Here is a 23,457-nt window from a genome sequence, read left to right as displayed (position 1 = left end):
TCCTTTTATAGTCCCCTTTTGCCTGCTTCATACTCCTTTTCAAGTGGTGCTGTACCCTCTTGATTTTTTCCCGATCACCAACCTTGAAAGCCTCCTTTTTCTCGTTTAGGAGGCTCTTGATGTTGCTTGTGATCCAAGGTTTGTTATTGGGAAAGCAACAAACAGTTCTTACTGGCACAACACCATCCCTACAGAAGTTGATGTAGTCCGTTATGCATCCAGCCATCCTGTCGATGTCCATACAGCTGTTTAATTCCTGTGACTCCATCAGTATGTCCCAGTCTGTGCATTGAAAGCAGTCCCTCAGTGATTCACTGGCCTCTGGTGTCCACTTTCTGAAAGACCGGGTGGTTGTAGGCTGTCTCAGTACACAGGGTTTGTAAGAAGGCCTTAGATAAACCAGGTTGTGATCTGATTTGCCAAGCGGTGGAAAGGCTAAGACACTATAGGCCTCCTTGACATTGACATAGCACAAGTCCAGTGTCTTATTGTGCCTTGTGGGACAGTCAACATACTGTGAGAAGCCTGACAAGTGGGGGCTGATGTTCACATGATTGAAGTCCCCTGATAAGGCAATGAGTACGTCCGGGTGTCGGGTCTGTAATCTCGCGACAGTCTCTTGGATGACGTCACATGCGACTACAGGCTCCGCTCGAGGAGGAATGTAAACAATAATGGCGACGATGTGGGAGAACTCCCTCGGTACATAATAAGGTCTCAGTCCAACCGCCAGGAGCTCAATATCCCGACAACAGATCTTATCTTTCACAGTTATGTGACCTGGATTACACCATCTATTATTCACAAGCAGAGCAAGTCCCCCACCTTTGATCTTCCCACTCGCCTTCAGGTCTCTATCAGCTCGTACCGTAGTGAAGCCGGGGAGATCCACACAGGAATCCGGGATGATGTCCATCAGCCACGTCTCGGTAAAACACATGAGACTGCACTCACGGTAGACCCGTTGGTTCTTCATAAGGGCCTCCAACTCCTCACACTTGTTAGGGAATGAGTTGACATTCCCCATAAGGATCAATGGCAGAAACGGCTTGTATCTCCACCTCCAGGCCCTTAGCCTGGCACCTGCACGGCAACCACGGAACGGCATGTGTCTAAAGAAAAAATGTTAATGGTGTGAGAGGAAATCTTGCTGCTTTCTTCATCCACCTTTGGGAAGATGCATGGTTACAGATTTAATGCAGAACAAATAGAGAACCAAAGAGCCAAAAGGGTTTTTGTGAGAATTTTCAAAGTAAAAAAAACCCATCATGTACAGGTATTTGATGTATTCTCTTCCCACCATGTCAGGGCTACAACATCTACATTTCCAGCTCACTGATCCCAGAACAGAGCCCTGCCTGGAGCATGCAAGGACTGTCTAAACGGTGTGGCAAAGAGAATGTTAGGACTTAATTAATTCACAAATACAATATATTTTGACTTGTCCTAATATGAAATTGGCAATTTTAGATACATCTCCTCTCTGCAAGTAATGGTAAGTGTGCATGAATTTCCAATAGTTAAATACCTGCTGGGCATCTCTGAGTATTACTCAAAATATGACCATGAAATCACTGTGTCAAAAGTGATGTGAAGTAGCCAATCGTTAGAAATTTGAATGGCAATATGGTAGAATGCCCGAGTTCTTTGGTGGAATTTCAAAGTAGATTTGGGTCAAAATGCATGTTGCCATAGTCCATGCCAGAGGTAGTTTATTTCAAGTAGTTTTGTTGCTGATGGAAAACTTGATTTCTATTAAGTCATCATCGCTATGTTACATGTTTGGCATTGGTGCAAGGAAAAGATTAGCCACACCAATGTGGACTAAATGGGTCATGAACAGAAATATTGATTTATCGAGGTGGAAGTTTTATTAAATGCATTTTGCAATGTTAGTCTCATTTTGGGTTCTATTTTTCCATGGACGTGGCAAACTAAAGGGTTTGCAACATTTCCTTAAAGCCTATAGATAATTTCATAAAGACACTTTCTTGCTATATAAAATTTCTTTTGCAGTCATGCAATGGTAAGAAAATGCAGTTTTACAGCATGAATGTTTAGGAATGCTCTGGCCTCTATGCCTGTACAACCAAGAACACATTCGTTGATTTACGGACTGGCAATATTATTGCACTGGTAAGCATAAGGGACCTGCACTTTAAGCACAGCCAGATTCTTCGGAAGAAACACAACATTTTGTAGTGGTTAGCTTATGATATAAATTTAGCTTATAAGAATAAATCTGTGAAAATCCAAATTAAGACAAGAACATTTTGTAACAGATCTATCTGAAAGAGTCAGTACCGAGCATTTAATGAATAGAAAATATAGCTCTACTTGGCTCCATGTCCAACATATGCAGTGCAAAAATCCCTATTTGAGAATAAATTAATATAAAGCAATTTATTAGAAGCTCAGTTACTGAGGCAAAACATTTGGGCCAAATCAATTCAACATTATCCTAATACTTAAGTGAATATAAGTTTGCATGTCTATACCCAGAAGCTTGTTTATGCAGATTGTATAACATTAGAGGAAATTATTTAAAGCAAAACTATGTACTGCTTTGGAATATGCGTAATTCAACCATTACAACTCACTAAACAGTTAAATCCATTGTCAGGGCAGAGACAAAAATAGTAATTTGCTTCAGGATGTTAGAGTTTTGTCTAAAAGATGATGCATGCTTTTCTTCATTCACAAATGGACCAGGGCCAAAATTTAAAAAAAAATCATTGCTTTGCAGCATTTCCATTCTAAGTTTGTTGTGAGTTTGACAAAGAGACAATAATTTAAGATACCTGGAGTCAGCTGTAGCTGGCAGTTTTTGTGTGGTGTTTATTTATAACAGCTGGTGGACTGATATAGGGACAGATATATTTCCAGGGTGATATCAGGTTGGTTGCTCTCCAACTGGGGAGCCCTTTGCTGAATTCTGGACCATGTTTTGTGGCATAAATGCATGACCACAGTCCCAGGAACCTTCTCATTATATTAAAAGTACATGACCTCCCTTTAATTCCATACAATAAAGAAATCGGCAATAAATAAATTGACGTGATAATAAAATATCATTGAATACACTGTGGTTGCACCAGGAGCAGATGCCACTCCTTGGAAATCAGGTTGGATTCATCACATGAATTTATTGAACAGAGAATTTCTCTGAATGATACATGACATGTCCACAAAAGGCAGCGGAGGCCAATTCACTGGATGTTTTCAAGAGAGAGTTAGATGTAGGTCTTAGGGCTAATGGAATCAAGCTATATGGTGAAAAAGCAGGAATGGGGTACTGATTTTGGATGATCAGCCAAGATCATATTGAATGGCAGTGCTGGCTCGAAGAGCTGAATGGCCTACTGCTGCACTTATTTTCTATGATTCTATAAATCTTGTTTCTGTCCCTGTACTGGAGGAGTAAGAGAACAGGTGCTTGTGGCACTATTAAGTCTCCTTTTCTAAACTATTTTGCTGGCTGGCACTGTATTGTGTGGCCGTGACTTTGAGTTTAGTGCTCCAGAAAGTCTGTGTTTCTGAAAGATGTATCCTGGAATAACATGGGCTGCAGACTGGCACAGCTGGTAGAGTTGCAGTCTCACAGTGGCAGAGATCCGGGTTCGATCTTTGCCTCTGGTGCTGTTAGTGTGGAATTTGCACATTTTCAGTGACTACATGTGTTTCCTCTGGGTGCTCTGGTTTCCCCTCATATCCCAAAAATGCGTGGATTTGTAGGTTAATTGGCCTCTGTGAATTTCCCCAAGTGTGTAGGGAATGGTTGCAAACATGCGATAACAGAATTAGTGTGAACAGGTCAGCATGGACTCGATGGGCCGAAGAGCCTGTTTTCATGCTGTATATATAAAAACTAAAATGAAATAAGATAAAATTGACAACGATTTCAATAACATTTCAACGACTCACCTGTTTTTTTGTGTATAAAGTATTATTAGCATTATGTCTTTTTGGGAATTCAAGTAGCCTTATCTAATTTTCCGTCAGGGTTTTATGACATGCCTCTCCTTGAATTTTTTCAACAAGCCAGATTGACGTGGTATAAATCAACTTGCCAATAAAAAAAACTTAAAGTACATCTTTTCATCATCACCTCATAAAAACAGCATAATTTGGCATTAATATGTTAAAGCATTTCCCTAACAAGTGGAACATTTATAACCTTACCATGCCATAAAGTGAAATAGAAAAGCATCTGTCATTATAGCATAGATATTAGTTTGTGTAGGAACGAACTGCAGATGCTGGTTTAAATCGAAGATAGACGCAAAATGCTGGAGTAACTCAACGGGACAGGCAGCATCTCTGGAGAGAAGAAATGGGTGACGTTATAGATATTAGTTTGATTGACTGCTGCTCAATTGAAATAATGATCAATATTTTGGCAAAGTAATTGCACATTTGTCAAGATTTAACCATAACATCTGGATCAAGGAAAATATCTGAACAGTGTTTCAAAACATTCTTAGATTAAATGGAAGTTCCTTTCCAAACTTTTCTACACTGATTGACAGTGAGGTCAAAAACAAAACTGAACTATTATATGTACGCTTTGGGATGAGTGGCATATTTAGATTTTTTAAGGAAAGTTTGCACAGCAGAAAGTTATGGCAATTTTAGTAAGGTCATTAAAATCTTTTCTCAAAGACCAGTCAGTCTGGCAGAATGTACAAGATTATCTTGGTAGTCAGAATATATCTACGATGAATAAAGATCTATCCAAACATTGGGTTTTGAGACTGCTTAAAAATAACTCATGTGGAATTTGTGGATGTCCCAGGAGTTCTGCATGGCCAGTGTAAGTCTGTGAACATATTCACTGACCTCCAATCTGTGCTATGCTGCTTGTAGAATCCATTGAAGCAGTATGAACATGCTGTAGACCTTGTATCGTGTTACACCCAAGGTATCTGCTAGTCCCTTCATTTGAACAGGTATATTACCGCTGCAGCGAAGAAGGACATAAATAAAGTGACTCACACTTGTTATATTTATTTGTGTTTGCTGAAACCTTATTAAAATGTATTTAATTGTGCTTTTCAGGGTATTGAAGGGATATTTTAAAGTTTTCAATAATTTGTAATCTTTTAAATTTTTTGCTTGCTAAAGTTTAGGAATACTTGGCAGCATTGAAAACATAAGGACATAAAAATTTGGAACAGGAAAAAGCCACCCGGACCTTTAAATCTATGCTGCTTCTCTTTAAAGTCATGGCTGATTTTCTACTTCTGCGCTGTTTGTTTGATAGAAAGACATCACAAGGAAATAGGCCCTTAGGTCCAAGAGTCCACATGGACCATCAATTATCATTCACTACTAATTTTCCCAATTTCTCATCTATTCCCAACACATTCAGGGCAACTTACAGAGGGCAATTAACCTGTAAACCCACTCGTCTTTGTGATGTGGGAGGAAACCAGTCGGTGCCCAATGTCAGGATCGAACCTGTCACTGTGAGACAGCAGCTCTATCAGCTGCATCACTGTGCCACCCTTGCATTATTAGTCAGCAAGATTAGAACTGAAAGTCTGAAGGAGTGTCTATACCTGAAAAGTCACAGATTCCTTCTCTGCAGCTGCTGCCTGTCCTGCTGAGTTACTCCCGCATTTTGTATCTGTCTTCGTTCGGTTTTGAACATATGGAACTGGGTTTCATGCAGCATATGGACTGATAGTACAGCATTTTCACTATTTTGATATCTCTTGATAGATAGATAGATAGATGATGGATAGATAGATAGGTATCCCTGCAAACCAATTGACTTCCTAAGATCCAGAAATCAATTCATCTCTTCTTTGGAATCAATTTAACATAATTTTCCTGGATTCTCCCAATATCCATGTTTACTTAGCTATATACCACTGACACCACCCCATATTCTTGTTCTACTCGCGATCCCGACTGGCCGTTTATCATCTGGAAATATGACTTTTGTTCCTCACGGCCAAATTGCTAAGATTGTAATTAATTTATTAATCATTTTTCAGGTATAGGCACATGTTTTGCAACATACAAAGAATTTGATTTTGCCATACAGTCATACCAAAAACAAGGAACAAAACACACAACTACATAAAAATCACCATAAACGTACACCACAGCGGCGGCTCCACCACATTCCCCACTGTGATGGAAGGCTTATCTTCTTTCCTCCTTTTCTCCCATGATCAGGGCAGTTGAACCGACTGCAGTCGGGGCGACCAAAGCTCTCGCAGCCGGCCATTGACACTCCCGTGTCGGGGTGATCAATGGTCCCGTGTCGGGGCGATCGAAGCTCCTGCAGTTGCCGCTCCCGAAGTTGGTCCCTAATCAAGGGAATGGAAGTTCCACGATGTTAAGTCCGCCGGCTCCTCCGGTTGGAACTCCCAAGTTCGATCCCCAGCAAGAGGCCGCCAGCTCCATGATGTGACGCTGTCAGCTCCACGATGTTAGGCTGCAGTGCAGACGGAGGCACGACATGGAAAAAAGTTGCATCTCCGTTGAGGAAAGAGATAAAAAAAATTTCCCCCACCCCACCACATAATACAAGACTAAAGGTACACTAAAATATACATTTAACAACAGATTAAAAACAACAAAGAAGAAAAAGACAAGCAGACTGTTGGCAGAGGTAGCCATTGTTTGACACCTCCTACTGTGCCTTTCAATACAATTGATGGATAGTGAATAGCTGGGGGCCCAATCACTGATCCCTTTCTAACATAGAGATCATGCTGCTGAATATACTGAAGAAGATGCACAATTTCTGGACACAAAAGACACCACGAAGTAGAAATACAGTATTGAGATGGGTGATCAGCCATGATTGCATTGAAAAGCACAGTAGGTTTGAAAGGCTGAATAGCCTGTTCCATATTTTCAATGTACTTCTATGTCTTTCTATGTACCCCACTGATCACTGCTTACCAACCTGAGGAAGATTTGTGTATTCTCACTCTTTGCTTTGTGTCTGTAAAGCAATGTTCAGAGCTTGAGCTATTTGAAGCACGATTCTATGTACGCTCTAATCTTGCTGATCAATCTGCCATGTGCCATCTAATCAAAAGCCTTCTGAAAATCCAAATGCCCCATATCCGCTGGTTACCATTTATCAATTCATTCTTCATATCCTCAAGGAACTGCAGTAGATAAGTCAAGCATGCTTTCTATTTCATAAATCCATTGCAAATTTTCTTTAATCCTATTATTCTTTCCTTGAGTACAGTTTTGATATAGAACATAGAATAGTTCACATGAGAACAGATCCTTCGGTCCATGATGTCTGTGCCAAACATGATGCCAAGATAAACTAATCTCATCTGCCTGCACTTTATCCATTCCCTGCATATCCATGTGCCTATCCAAAAACCTCTTTAAAACCACAGTTATATCCGCTTCCACTACCCCCCATCCCATTCAGCATTTTCAAAGAAGAGATGGATTGGTTTTTGGACCATCAGAAAGTTGAGGATTCAAGTGATCTGGCAAAATAGTGAAATTGGGAACCAGGGGCAGATCAATCACACATGATGAATGGTTGAACAGGCACAAGGCGTTGTATTGCTGACTGCTAATTTTTCCTTACATTCCTATGTTGCAGCTGCCTCTAAAATGAATTCAATTGAAGGCACCATGGCCCGTGATGGACTGGGACTAAAAATTGGCACTGGCATTTGAAGAACTCCAGACCAAGTTGAGGTTGTCATGAAGTAAGGCTTCTCACGATTTAGCAGAACAGTAATGTCATAAATAATGGATACAAATGAGAGCAAATACAAATAAATAAAGACAAGGACCGAATGGACTGTTGCTGCTTTGACATTGATTACATTGCTGTTTAATTTATTTATTTCACCAAGCCTGGCTCACCAGTCTTTAGAACATAGGCAGGCGAGAATTCTGACAATGAATCACCAGTGCTTCCTTATGAGCACTGAACCTTCTGCCATCCACCAGGATGTCAGATGACCAATCGGAGGCTGGGCGATCGTTTCGCCAAACACCTCCGCTCGTTCCGCAATAACCAACCTGCCCTCCGGCTGGCTTAGCTCTTCAACTCCCCCTCCCATTCCCCATCCAACATCTCTGTCCTGGGTCTCCTCCATGGCCAAAGCGAGCAACACCGGAAATTGGAGGAACAGCACCTCTTATTCCGCTTGGGGAGTCTGCATCCTGCGAGCATGAACATTCAATTCTCCCAATTTTGCTAGCCCTTGCTGTCTCCTCCCATCCCTCAGCCCTTGGGCTCCTCCTCCACCTTTTTCCTTATTTCTCCCCGCCACCCCCCATCAGTCTGAAGAAGGGTTTCAGCCTGAAACGTTGCCTATTTACTTCACTCCATAGATGCTGCTGCACCCACTGAGTTTCTCCAGCATTTTTGTGTACCTGTCAGATGACCAATCTGGTCCTGATCCTGGTAACAAATAGCATGGTTCTTCACTTCAGTTACAGTAATTTGATTCTGACAGGTGAAATACTTAGCTGGACTTCCCTACCTTCACCTTGTACCTGCGGCACAGCAGTAGAGTTTCAGCCTTAAAGCACCAGAGACCCGGGTTTGATCTTGATTACAGGTGCTGTCTGTACGGAGTTTGTACGTTCGCCTTGTGACCATGTGGGTTTACTCCTGGTGCTCTGGTTTCCTTCTACATTCCAAAACATGCAAGTTTGCAGGATAATTGGCTTCTGGAAATTGTCCTAGCGTGTAGGATAGAACTAGTACATGGATGATCTGGCCTGGACTCGGTGGGCTGAAGAGCCTGATTCCACGTGTATCTTTAAAACTAAAACCAAAAGTTAAAACCTTATTTTAACTTCGAACAGGTCAATTATACACAATTGCCTTGCCAATGACTTGTTCTATTTAAAGGTGTAACATTTCTCCAGGTACAAAAGGTCATTCATTTCTGTGACATCATTCACAGTTAAGGAGGAATGGAAAGAAATCAGTTTTGGGACTCATTCACAGATCTTAACTGCACCCTTCTCTGATAATACTTCTGAGAAAAATCTACTACTGTACCTTTGATGGTCCTTGTAAGTAACTTCAGAACATTCTGACCAGAGAAATAATAAACATTTGTATTACATGAAAAGAGGAGTGGGGAACATATTGTAAAAAGTGACTTCACCACAGGGAATTAGTTCACTTTAAGATTTATTCCCGACTCTTATTACCTGTTGAATACAAAGGCACAACAAGGCAGGATATTTTTCTTGGCTAAGCAGCTTGGCACAAAACTGAGAGCAGGAAAAAGAGAACCTCAGTGAATGTTGAACTAAACCATTTAATTCCACATTATATGGTAGCCAGATACTGGACAAAAACTGTAAGAGTCTCGAGGTATTCAGGAGGCAATGGAGCACCGTTGTAATAAAAGGAATGATCAAGTTTCATCATCCATAATACATCCATGCCAAAAAAGTGACTGTATATGTAACACAAGTAATGACATTAAATTTCTGCCATACCCTAACTTTCCCAAAAGTTTGCAATTATCTTGTGGGTTTGGCAAACCACAATTTGAAGCAAACATTAGGAAGTTTGCACATCTGCACTTAATACACATCCTGAATAATGTTCACAACCTTTTAATAGGTCACAAATGTGCACAATCTGAAAAAATTGGATGCCTATGGACTAATCAACTACAGCTTTATAGCATAAAACATGTATATTTTTAACTTTATGAGGTTTCGTTTCCTTGATTTTCTCTTTTCCCTGTCTGCCGTCATTGATGGGCTGAAATGTGGTTCAATTGTCACTGTCCACCATTTGGTGCTCCAATCCAAGAGACCATTCTTCATATATAATTTGGTTAAATCATTTTACCAGAGGCATCACGGCTGAACCCCATCTTGTTCTCAACTAACGTCCATGTGCCTGAAAATTGCAAGGGTGCGTTCTCATTCCCCTATTATACTCCTTGCACACTCACGTGTGGTCAAATTCTACTCGAACTCCATCTACAAATTTGCACAATTTACACTGGTGAGCTGGATCTCAAACAAAGATGAGATGGAGTACAGGGGGGGAAGATAAAGGACTTATTAACCTTGCATCAGGGTAACAGCCTCTGTCTCAATGTCAGCAAGATGAAGGAGCTAGTTATCAACTTTAGGAAACGGGTTAGCGTGCATGCACCAATCAGTATCCATGGTGCTGAAATGGAAATGTTTGAAAACTTCAACTTCCTTGGTGTAAATGTCACCAACAATTTGTCATGGGACATCCACATTGAAGGTACAGAAAAAAAACCTAATACCTCTGCTCCTTCAGGAGACTGAGGAAATTGTGCATGTCTCCAAAGTCTCTTTCAAACAACAGGCACACCATAGAAAGTGTACTGTTGGGTTGCATCACGGCTTGGTTTGGGAACAGCTCTGCAAAAGACCACAAGGAATTGCAGAGTTGTAGATGTAGCCCAGTCCATCACACAGACCAGACTCCCTGCGTTGACTCCATCAGGCTTGACTGGTTTGCATACAAACAAAAGCTTTTCATTGTACACACGACAATAATAAACTTAAACCTGAACTAAACTCATGGTGGAGTCACTGGATCCAGGACAATGTTTCTACACCAGCCTCAAGCTGCAGAGAGCAGTGGTCGAGCCCTAACTTGCACATCAAATCAGATCAATTAACTCAATATTGCCCAATAATCAAATCTTTTCTATAAGTGAAAACTATGTTGAAGAATGCAACAAAATCTGCAATGTTATACCAATTTTATCACCGGAAGAAAAGCACTTAACAGAAGTGTGAACAGTTTGAAGTGTATGGTTTGCCAGAGAAAAACATACTTGTGAGATGATTAAAAACTTGGCCATGGGCATGGATTTTAGTGCATCTGAATATTAATTAAGTATTGCCGCTCTAGCTCAATGTTCTGCTACATGTTTGAAATCCCATGGGGTAGAAACACAATGGGCAAGAATCTCCTGTTTACATCATTGCACTCGGTAGAACTTCTGCCCGTCATCCCAGAGATCACTGAATGAATAATGCAACTTTTCAGTTTGTGGTAAATACTCCTTGATGAATTTAAAAGGATCGCCAACGTACCACTGCATGGGTGCAAAATATTGACAGTTGCTGAACTACAATGCAGTGACAAAAAGGCAGATGCAGATTTAATAGGCTTACAGAGTCTCCAAAAGGATTACAATTTTCTTTAGTTCAGTTTAGAGTCCCAGCTGACCAGCGATCCCCACACATTCATTCTGGTGAAAAGTGGATTGAATCATTTTGATGGGAGAGGAAGCTGTAAAGGGCCTGTCCCACTTGGGCGTCATTTGCGCATCATTTACACGACAGGCCGGTAGTCACTGTCACGCGAAAATCATCTAGCAGTACGACAGTCGCGTGCCAAGTGCTCTTGAGGGCCATGCTTCTTTTGGGAGTATTTTGCGATGTCATTTGTACTTAGTCCGATCTCTGTTGCAAGGATTTCCCCAGTGAAAATGGTGGAAAATGATACTATGGTGGAAAATTTTCAAAACTACATGCGCTTTATACCCGGGTGGTCACGTGGTGCGGCGTTCAAATGGCGTGCCGACGGTGTACGGGCGGCACATGGCTACGGACGTTGATGCACGGTGACGCATAATAAATTAGCATAGGCAACGTTTGTGCGTCACCGTGCGTAACCATGCGTCACCACGTGCTACACATACGCCGTCAGTACATCAGCATATGCCATCGGTACATCAGCGTGCACAAGGGATATGTCATGCAGGTGGCGCGCGAGAATTTTGATAATCCCAAAATCCTGGGGCGTAGCGCGTTACTGCATATGCCACCACGCCTCACAACGCACCAACCAATTTTTAGGATGTCGCGTAAATGATGTGCAAATAATGCCCAAGTGGGACAGGCCCTTAAACCTGATCTAAAGGTTGATACTTTGCATAGCTATCTTAATGCTTCCAACACTTCTCTTCAGATGTTTCTGTGACTCAGTGTACACTGACAATGACAATTAAAATTGAATCTGAAATTGAATCTGATAGAGAGCATATCAGCCTGGTTCGGCAACTCGAACGACCAAGAACAAAGCAGATTACATAATGTGGCGGAGGTGCAAAGGAACTTGGAAATGCTGGTGCAGGATTCCCGAAAAGATAATTTGCAAGTCGAATCGGTGGTAAAGAAGGCAAATGCAATGCTAGCATTTATTTTGAAAGGCCTAGAATACAAAAACATGGATGTAATGCTGAGGCTTTATAAGGTGCTGGTCTGACTGCATTTGGAGTATTGTGAGCAATTTTGGGTCCCATACCTGTGGAAGGATGTGCTGGTACTGGAGAGGGTCCAGAGGAGGTTTACAAGAATGAGCCCAGGAATGAGTGGGTTAGCATATGATGAGCTATTTATTGACTGCGCTGAGTCTCTACTTGCTGGAGTTTAGAAGAGAAGGGGAACCTAATTGAAACTTACCGAATAGTGAAAGGCTTGGATAGAGTGGACGTGGAGAGGATATTTCCACTAGTTGGAGAGTCTAGGACCAGGGGTCATAGCCTCAGAATAAAAGGACGTCCCTTTAGGAAGGAGATGAGAAAGATTTTCTTTAGTCAGACGGTGGTGAATCTGTGCAATTCATTGCCAAGAAAGTTGTGCAGGCCAAGTCAATGGAAACTTTAAGGTAGAGATAGATAGATTCTTGATTAGGACAGATGTTGATGTTATGGGGAGAAGGTAGGAGAATGGGGTTGGGGGGAGAGTTAAATCAGCTATGAATGGATGGTGGAGTAGACTTGATAGGCTGAATGGCCTAATTCTGTTCCCATCATTTATGAACCTATGGATTAGCACCCAATTTAATTTATTTTGCAAATACTTTTATCCTTGATTTTAGATGGGGTAGTTGTGGATAAAACAGCTCAATTTGTTTTAATCTTTAGTGGTTTACAGGTTGCAATTCCTAAGCATAGGGCTGTAAAGAAAAAAGTATGTTATGTCCCAAAGTTTTATTCAATAAACAACTTGTCTGAATACCTTAGTTTATGGTCTGTTGCATTGTGAGTCATTTGTGATACATGATGACGTTTTAGAATGAATTAGACCTGTCTTTTAGCTTGGCAGGTGAACACAGAATATATTGTACATGCAGAAAATGAGATTTCATGAGATAATCACTGATGCCTTCTGCAATAATTGAACTATACAATTATTCCAACCATTTTTGTAAAAGGCCTGATAAGTTCCACAATTCTTCATTTAGTGGACTAATTTGTTTCACTTATGCTTGGAATGGAAATAAACCATGGGACATATTGGAAGTTTAGTTTTATTTACAGTGCAATAAATCACATTTGGTGGATTGTCATTGAATTAAACTTGCACACATCCAGATCCTATTGATTTTTACCTTAACAAGTGTCACCCTGTTATCACAGTACATCTTCTATGTGCTTTAGTTCCTTGCATTGATCCATTTGTAAGGCAGCTCTCTACCAAGACTTGTATAACTTAAAAATTCTTCCTTTAATCAGCAACTGGAAATGCAGTTAAAACATACAACTTAGTTAAAAACAGGACTGAGATCCTCTATGTTGGAGTATAACAAACAATTAACCTTCGGGGGAGAGATTACAACATAACTTAAACAAGTAGTTTAAGAAGGAACTGCAGATGCTGGAAAATCGAAGGTAGACTAAAATGCTGGAGAAACTCAGCAGGTCATGATCCTCTGTCCAGAAGACAGTCAAGTGTATGTCGCGTGGGACCATTTAAAAGTACCTGCTTTTGAACAACACCAAACCATTTAACACTAAACCTATGAAGTTCAAATTCCTTGGCACAAGAGTTGACAACCCCCTTGACCTTGCTTGTCCCTTCTTCAGACTGAAGAAGGGTTTTGGCCCGAAACATTGCCCATTTCCTTCGCTCCATAGATGCTGCTGCATCCCGCTGAGTTTAAACAAGTAGTGATGTTTTTCCATGTAGCTTTTGATTTTACAATCAGAATTATTATAAGGCTCTCACAAGAGGATGAGAATGTTCAACACATGTCAAATGCATGGTTAATAAATAATAGATTATTTTGCAGAACACACATAATAAAAATGGAACTAAAATAAAACACAATGGAATGCGTCAGTGTGGATTACCTGCTTGTATGCTCGCTGGTCCCATTAACAGTACCTCATATTCCGCTGATATACCTGCACCGTAGAAAGGTTTGAACATTGAATTTTCAAATTTTTGGCATCTTCAACTTCCCATCCTCCATCTTCTCCCACCCCTCCCCTATCTTACCCTGCTCTCTCCCATGTGCCCCACCTGGATTAGGACCTAATGCCCCTTCCCTCCTACTCCCTTACCACACACATTCCTTCTCTAGCTTCACAATTTGCAAGTCTTCAATCTTTTTGTCTCACACCTATCTTTTCATCTCAGGGATTTGTCCATCCATCTGGCTATCAAACCTGCCCCCTTCATCACCGGTATCCACCCATTACTTGCCAGGCTTTGTCCTGACCCTCATCATCTCCAGCTTCCCTCCCCCAGCTCACCCAAGATCAGTCTGAACAAGGGTCCCAGCCTGAAATGTCACCTATCCATGTTCTCCAAAGATGCTGCACGATCCGCTGAGAAACTCCAGCACTTTGGGTCTTTTGCACTTGCTATTGCAATGCTCCATTCTGAGCCCTTATCATTGCAGATAATCATAAGAAACTCACTGATCAGCACAAAACAGCATTCTCATAATCTGCACCCACCACCTAACTGAGAAACACCATGCAGCCAAGAAGGAAGAGGGAGAAGGAACTCTGCTATTCTCTAAAAAGGACACAAAGTGCTTAAGCAACTCAGTAGATCAGGCAGCAACTCAGGAGAACATGGATAGCACCAGCTCAGATACAAGGCCTTGACCCAAATACAGTGACCAATACTTTGCCTCTGCAGATGCTGGTCGATCTGCTGAGTTCCTGCATCAGTTTGATTTTTGCTGCAGATTTTAACTTCTGCAGCCTCTTGTGTCACCATCCTGGTGTAGAGAACTAAAGAAGCAGGTTGGAGGGACACACTTCACATTGAAAGACCATCCGTAAATTGACATCCTTGACATTCACAAAGGCATCCTAGCTCCCAAAGGAGATGTTGGGCATTGTTGCTGCTCTGGACGGATTCAATGCGGATTACGATGTTGAGTGTACATGGAAAAAAAGGTGATGCAAATGCCACTGCCTAATATTAGGTGTAATGAAATACTGGTTTCCATTAGGTGCTGCATGAAATAATGTAAAAAATGCCAAGAAGCATGGAATGGTCTACTCAGGAAATGCTATGCCCTTTTGCATTGCCACAAGCCCTTGGTTGCATGGTGTTATTGTAGGCACTTTAGATGTTATTTCATCATGTAAACCAGAAAGATTCTTGTCCTGAGGGAGGCAAGATCAAAATCTTAAATAATGACTGCGCAGTAAAAAATATTAGTAGAGCCTGAGATTATATTAAGAACTAAATAATATAGAAAGCACAGCATGGCAATTTAAATAGAACCCACTATGGAGTCTTTGTGTAGGAAAGAGCTGTAGGAAAGGAAAGAATGGAGTCTTTGAATGGCCTGGTTGCTTTGTTTTGGAAGATTGACAGGAGGATGGAAAATGGCTTCAGAATGTCTCAGGGGGCTGCTGCTATGACTAGATAGTAGCTGTTAATTAACAACGTGCTGTAAAATGTTAACTGATGGATAAATATATGCATGGGCATATTTCATAAGACTTTTGTCGCTGAAACCACTGATGCACAGCCCAGCTATCTTAACACTGGGCACAGGGCTTAACTGATGTTTGCAGCATACATGTGAAGCACAGATAGAAATACATTAAATGTGTAGTTCCCTCATTTCAATTTAAAATGTAAACAACCCTGGGCATATGCAATTTTCTCTAACTAATGGAATCACTACAGCAAACGAGTGTGGGCAGTAATAAGAAGGTTGAAAACTGTATTACCAAGTACATTTATGTCTGTTCCCCTCCCCATGGTGAAGTGGGAAGGCAGCACACATTCAAAGCTAAAGAGTTCCCATTTTCATTTGCGTAGACATTACAGCGGTGGTGTTGCCAATAAAGGTTCTCCATAGCAAACAAAAGACAATACAAAACTTTTTTCGTGGGAGAAAGGGGCGAATGATTGAAGTTCAGGCAGAGGGGAGGAGGGGGGTTCGGGGAGTTGGTGATGAATCTTTACAAGGTCGGCAATGGAGTACTTTATTTGAAACAAATTTTAGTTCCATTAACAGACTCCAGACACAATTACTCAAGGCTCTCCAAATCTGGAAATACCTTAATTGCTAATTTGGTCTTGACAGGTTTCAAGTTAGTTGAGATTTGTTAGATGAGAGTTTGACAAATACAGAAGAATGATCTTAAAGTAACGTAATATTTTCCCTTGCCAGTGATTGGCAGGGCTTGGAAAAGTTGCATCTATGCTTTTCCACAACCCCAAAACATTCCTTAGATTGAAAAATAAAACTAGTAAAATGAACTACAAGCAAACAATGAATGCCAATGGATATTAGCCTGTAAAAATGACCCTGACACAAAACAGATTTACTTGCTCGGGCTATTCATAGAAACTAAAATTACATTGTAATCATAAATAGCTTTAGCAACCAAATATTCATTCATGCAAACACCTTATCAAGTCTGCTTGGAAGTCGTGTCTAAAATTTTTATTCAAATAATATGGGCATATCTCTGTTCTTAAACAGATTAGAATCCTAAGACTATTCAAAGTATAATTTAATCACATTATATACACACAGTAAGGTTTATTACAAGTTTGCAAGATCTGTCTTTAACCATTCTATAACCAATTGAGCAATCTCTACATTGGCATCCAAAACAAAGGCATGACGAATTCCTTTTTGGCAAAGAAGAATAGTTCCTTCTGGAAAACTTTTCTTCATATCTTCATAATAGGCAACAGGACACCAGTGATCATTTGATCCATAGTAAAAGATAAGCTAAAAGGGAGACACAAAATACATACTGTCAATAAAGTTTTGGTTCCTGAATTCACTCCATCAGCAGCTATTTATTCGATGAAATATATGACAAATGAATGAGATGCTTTGAAACCATTTTAAGGCGTGATATTCCAGCATTACATTTTGGTGCATGGAAATCTGATGCACAACCAAATGGGAGGTGGGGATGGTTTCAGACCAGTGACTTGGTTCAAATTGGGGGATTAGGTACAATGGGGAGAAAGATCAGGCATTAGCCTTGAATTGAGGTTGAGGAGAGTAAGGCAAAGGATAGGGTTTGCATTTTGAGTTCATTTTGAGGTCTTACTTTTATCCGAGGTACCTTAATCTGGAGGGCGGCCAATTGACAAACCTTTCTAGTTCAACATTTGGGACAAATATAGGGTATATTGCGCGGGAGGGTTAATGACAATATGAAAAGTTCCCACGGTAGAACACGAACACAGATCGAGTCAGCGTTTTGTCGCCTTGACCCCATCGAGAGGGTGACCCCTTCCCCCCTCAGCTCCCCGGGGGAGGGGTTGGTCGGCGTGCCTTCACCGAGACGTCAGCCACACCCTTGGCGTGTTCCATTGGAATTGGTCCCAATCCTTCCCCGAGCCACGTCGACAAGTTGGCGCTGGCCCTCTCATGGGAATGGGTCCCAAACCGCGAACTTCAGAATCTGTACCTAATAGAGGTCACAGTTCAGGACAGGTAGCATCGGGAGGGGGTGAGTTGCCTGAGAATGTGCAATAGTTGCTCTTGGGACAATATTATGCAGGCTCTGATGCTTTCTTCAAAAGCACCATTGCACAGGGAATGATGTCGTCCGGTGCACCTCTGATTAAGAAATAACTGGGGAAGTAAGGGTGACCTATTCAATTTCCCTAATGAAGCAAAATGACACAAAAACATTTGTCATCACATTTCACTGCTGGAAGAAATACTGTCTGAAACTGCATCATATTGCATGGTACATGGTATGACGTACATGGTAAATGGTAGGGAATTGAGGAATGCAGTAGAACAGAGGGATCTTGGAATAACTGTGCATAGTTCCCTGAACGTGGAATCTCATGTAGATAGGGTGGTAAAGAAAGCTTTTGGTGTGCTAGCCTTTATAAATCAGAGCATTGTATAGAAGTTGGGATGTAATGTTAAAATTGCACAAGGCATTGGTGAGACCAATTCTGGAGTATGGTGTACAATTTTGGTCGCCCAATTATAGGAAGGATGTCAACAAAATAGAGAGAGTACAGAGATTTATTAGAATGTTGCCTGGGTTTCAGCACATAAGTTACAGAGAAAGGTTGAACAAGATAGGTCTTTATTCTTTGGAGCGCAGAAGGTTAAGGGGGACTTGATAGAGGTCTTTAAAATTATGAGACAGATAGACAGAGTTGACCTGGATAAGCTTTTTCCATTGAGAGTAGGGAAGATTCAAACAAGAGGACATGATTTGAGAATTAAGGGACAAAAGTTTAGGGGTAACATGAGGGGGAACTTCTTTACTAAGAGAGTGGTAGCTGTGTGGAATGAGCTTCCAGTGAAAGTGGTGGAGGCAGGTTCGATTTTATCTTTTAAAAATAAATTGGATAGGTATATGGATGAGAAAGGAATGGAGGGTTATGGTCTGAGTGCAGGTAGATGGGACTAGGTGAGAGTGTTCGGCGCAGACTAGAAAGGCCGAGATGGCCTGTTTCCGTGCTGTAATTGTTATATGGTTATATGGTTATTGCAAATAAAACAGGGATACACCACTGATTTTTTACATCAGGATTGACTGGAACAGATTATGCAATGCTTAAATAAATCTGCATGCATCATAACATACTATGTAAGGTGGTATCCACTTCTTTCCAAATACAGTTTCAACAAGCTTCATATCTTATATATCATTGTACTTGGCACATCATTTTTTTTAGCCTTAGACAGGTGATCTTATAAATTATGTTACTGTGCTGGCTTGAGTAAAGTTTGCGAATATATTTTCAGAATTTTCATTGCTTGTGAAGGCCATGGAAACTTCACAAGTATAATTGCAGAGGAGATTATGCTGGAAAGAACTATTTGCAACATATTCTGTTTGAAGTTGTGCTTGGAAACTTCAGTTCACTGAAGGCAGTATTGTCTATTTCAGTTCAAGACATTCCGATTGGGATAGTCTTAAGATTCCTACAAAAATAATTTCTGGAATGATTACCAGAACCTTCTTTACAACACTCAAGTTCTCATTCGACAAAAAAATATAATTTGAAACTGCAATTATGAAAAACTTTTCCCATATTTAGCTGGCTTATTTTTTAATTTTAGGTTCACATTTGTAGTGATGAGGGAACAGCAGCTGGCTTTCAAGAAATGTTTCACAGCACTTAACAAATAATCACCAAAGTACTTTAAGCTGTCAATTATTTAATCACATACCTTCCATTTGTGTTTTGGAATTATTTAAACCAATGTACTTTAACTGCTAAGAGGAAATAAGTTGAATATTATTTATGACAGTTGCTTTGGAAACAAGTGGCCAAAAGTTCAGAATTCGCAGAGTGCCCAGATGACTAGCTACTTGGCCAAGAAATGGATTAGAATGTTGTCAGAATACATCACTGGGCAGGGCTTGGAATTATTACATCTCAACACTGATATTATTCTTGGACGGATTTAGGACATTCTTGGAACACAAAATGTGTGCCTATTTAAAAAAAGTATAAGTTGATCCACAATTCACTTTTAATCCATAAAAAAGAATGTGATTTATTGGGTGCCTTTAGAAGCAGAGTACAATAAAGTGTAGATTTACAGCTTTGAGTAAAATATTTGCATTTTTTTTACTTCAAATGAGACACAAATAATAATGAAATGCCATTTAAAACATGAGTACATTTCTCGAACAAGTACGGTTTTCAAAATTACATTTAGTAGTTTCAAATCTTACCATAAATCAGAGTTCAAAGGTTAATAGCTGGTGACAGACAAGGGGGTACATTTTCAGGTGCTAAATCCAGCAGCACAGGGGCAGAACAGGTGCTGGGGGAATTGAAACTTTGGCCTGGATCCACAGGACTAGAATCATCAGATTTTTGTGCCAAGTGCAATTTTCCAGCAGCCTTTTCGACTGCTTGATCTTGCTGAGAAGGCAACATGACTGCATTTGAATATAATAACGCATTATAATTAAACCCATTTGCTTCAAATAGGATGGGATTATGCCCATGCAGAGCACGTCGACAGTAAGCTCCATGAACGATGGAGCTTTCAAAAGGGCCAAAATGTTTTAATCACTTTGCATTTGAAGTTTTGGCTTTCCTGAAAGTGCTCACTTTAAAACTGACTTTCTCCTATCAGGGCATTATATTTACACGAGAACAAAAATCGGTTAAATATCTCTGCTGAACACCATCTGTAAAAGAAACATTTGCATGATTTTAGCAGGAAAAGTTTGGAAACTAGAGGAATGCCTGATTTCACAGGATCCCACTGAGGAACAAATGGAGAGCCCCGTGGTGTTTGTCAAGTCTTATTAAAGATAATGATGCTCACTGATTTTAAAGTGCCACAGATACACAATATTTCATGCTTTAAGTTGCATAAAATGAAAGAAGGTATGGGGATTTGATTTTTTTCACATGGCATGGAAGGGAGGGATAGAGTATATGTTAAATTTCCATTAATGAACAAAATCTCGAACATTAATGAACATAACTTTACTCAGCAGATTAAAGTTACAACACTGCCTGGTGAGGAGATGCAGATCAGGGATCAGACAGGCATCCAGATTGGCATGTTTCAGGGAAAGGATACCATTTTGGACATTTTAATTATTGTTCATAATCTCTTCTGCTAGACATGAGGGAGGTATTGACATGAGTAAGGCTTAGTGGGCATATTAGCTAGGGTGGTCTGCACTCAGATTCCACTTCACATGGGCTAACTTAAAGCAGAAAACCCGCCCGGCAATTTTAGGATCAGGGAGGTCTAAAGGGTGTAAGGTCGCAGGTCTTGGCCTGAATATAGTACTACAATAAATCAGGTTGGTTTCCTTCAATTATCTGACCAAAAAGCTGTTTGCAATACTCTAGATATGGTAACACCAGGTCTTGTCATTGCAAAAATACTTTCCTACCATCATACTTCAACACCTTTGAAATATCGGCCAGTATAAAGACACAGACCTATTAAAGTTATTATTTGAGAACCAAGGGCCAATTGCGATTCTTTACCTTAATGATTATGATATGCCAGTATTATTTCAAGGATCAAGATGATATGATGAATGCATGCTTAGAAGCCTTTCATTATCATCCTTTTGACGTGTCAAACACAAGACCTACTACACAATACTCCAGCATCCAAAGCTGCAGTTGTTGATGAGAGCCAAGTGGTTATTGAAAGTGTGTTTCATGCAAAAAGGTCTGGCTCCAACTAATTCCATGCATGCAAGCAGCAAGATCTGGACAATATTTAGTCCTAGGCTAAAATCTGATAGGTAGCACCAGTTCCACAAAGATAATGACCTTGTCTCATGAGGATTTAGATGGCATTCGTTGGTTGGTTGGAGCCAGTCTGTAACTTGTCATGGTGCTCACACGTATCTGTCCTGATGAGCTCCCAGTCCCCGGACCTGGAATATCACAAGGTAAAGTACCATTCATAATCCCTGCCGTGGGAATTCACTTCTGCTATCCTGAAACAGTCCACTCCAAGCTGATGCTAAGCTTGCATGAAGAACTACACACTGCTACCAATAACCTTGAAACAAATTACCCCTAAGGCCATGTTCGTAAAATGCAGGGTCAACTGTAAGATTGTGTTACCAAAATACTCTCAGCACTGTCCCACCTGAGGATCAAACAGTGTGTAAGAAATAACTGCATTTCCTGGTTTACTCCGAAGATAGACACAAAATGCTGGAGTAATTCAACGGGTCAGGCAGCATCTCTGGAGAAATGGAATAGGTATCATTTCGGGTTGAGACCCTTCATGAAGCTAAGAGTCAGGGAGGGGGACACTGGAGATATGGGAAGGTGCAGAACAAGACAGAGGTATGGGAAGGAACAAACAGCCTTGGTCACTACGACACAACCACCAAATCTGACAATCAGTGTTTCTAGTTCCTGCTCACAAGCAGAAACTGAAACGTGAGGATATGGTACAAAGTCGTATTGTGCTGTTCCGAGGAAACAGTTGAGATTCTTCCCGAGTGGTGCATTGGTCCATATTCAAGGACTCGGTCCTTGGTCCAATGCACTGGTCCATATTCAAGGACTCGGCGGCTACCCTAAATAATTAGGTCACTGCTGTCACAGGCTGGTGTCAGGACACCAACCTCTCCCTCATTGTTAGCAAGATAAAGGAGCTAGTTATTGACTTTAGAAAGTGTGGTGGGAGTACATGCTGCAATCAGCATCAATGGTGCCGAATTGAAAATGTCCTGAACCAACCATATTAAAGCTGCAGCCAAAAAGGCATACCAACACCTCTATTTCTTCAGGGGACTTAGGAAGTTCGGCATATCTCCAACAATTCTTACAAATTTCTACAGATGCACCATGGTAAGCATACTATCGAGTTGCAACACAGCTTGGTTTAGGAACAGCTCTGCCCAAGATCACAAGAAATTGCTGAGAGTTGTGGATGTAGCCTAGTCCATCATATAGACCAGTCTCCCCACCAACAACTGTTTGACACTTCACTCTGCTTTGGGAATGCAGCCAATATAATCAAAGACCTTTTTCACACCAGTCTATCAGAAGATACAAAAGCTTCGGAACACTTACCTCCAGATTCAGGAACAGCTTCCTCCCCTGTGCAGTCCCAATCTGTCAATTTTCCACATTGTAGACAGACTTTTTCTCTGTAACTATAATGCTATAAAACTATATTCTGCACTGATATTTTTCTCTTAGCAAGACCTGATGCATTTGTGTATGGCTTAACTGTACTTATTTATACCTGTAGTATGATTTAACTTAGCACACAAACAAAAGGTTTTCACTGTATCTCAATGCACATGATAATAATAAGCCAATACCAACACCAATCTTATTTTTAAATAAGTATGTCCTGAATTGATTCCAGTGAAATTTGCCAAATAGCTCTGTTATAACCAAATAACTCACTTCATGATGGCAGGGACCTGGTTGCAGAATTCCCCATGTCTGCAGGAATTTCCTTTTGCCCTTGTAAAAGGTGGAGCTGCTGTGCAATTCTTACAAGAGACCTGACACTGGACTCAATCTTCACCAGACTTTTTGAGGTGGTTTAAATGATGATAAATTGGTTTCCCTCCATGGCAGCAATTAATGCTTAATTTTATATGTGCAGTTAAATAAACAGGTTTGTTTGTTTATTTAAAGACATGAAAAATATTCTGAACAGTGGTATAGAATAACATTTAAGATGACAGTTTAAAGTTTCCTGTCAGAGTGTGACCCAAATCACATTTTGACAATGTTAAAAAGTGCCAAAGTACCTAC

The 23,457-nt window shown here is 40.6% G+C and overlaps 1 protein-coding gene across 3 annotated transcripts in view; it reads right to left on the bottom strand.

The window, feature by feature from the left end:
- Positions 1-3,495: 3,495 nt before the first annotated feature.
- ldah (lipid droplet associated hydrolase) overlaps positions 3,496-23,457 on the bottom strand; it is a 267,026-nt gene continuing 247,064 nt past the window's right edge. For 2 of the 3 annotated variants that reach the window (XM_055635389.1, XM_055635392.1), the window contains one exon: positions 16,668-16,975. In XM_055635389.1, coding sequence (XP_055491364.1) covers positions 16,784-16,975 — 192 coding nt within the window. In that variant the 3' untranslated portion in view covers positions 16,668-16,783. Of the gene's footprint in view, positions 6,449-16,667; positions 16,976-23,457 lie in introns of those variants that run through there. The other variant, XM_055635390.1, reaches the window with a different exon arrangement.

The sequence above is a fragment of the Leucoraja erinacea genome, chromosome 5 (genome assembly GCF_028641065.1).
Source record: "Leucoraja erinacea ecotype New England chromosome 5, Leri_hhj_1, whole genome shotgun sequence".
Taxonomy (NCBI): Eukaryota; Metazoa; Chordata; class Chondrichthyes; order Rajiformes; family Rajidae; genus Leucoraja; species Leucoraja erinaceus.
Note: the sequence above shows the minus strand (reverse complement) of the source record. Positions and strands in the feature narration are given on the sequence as shown.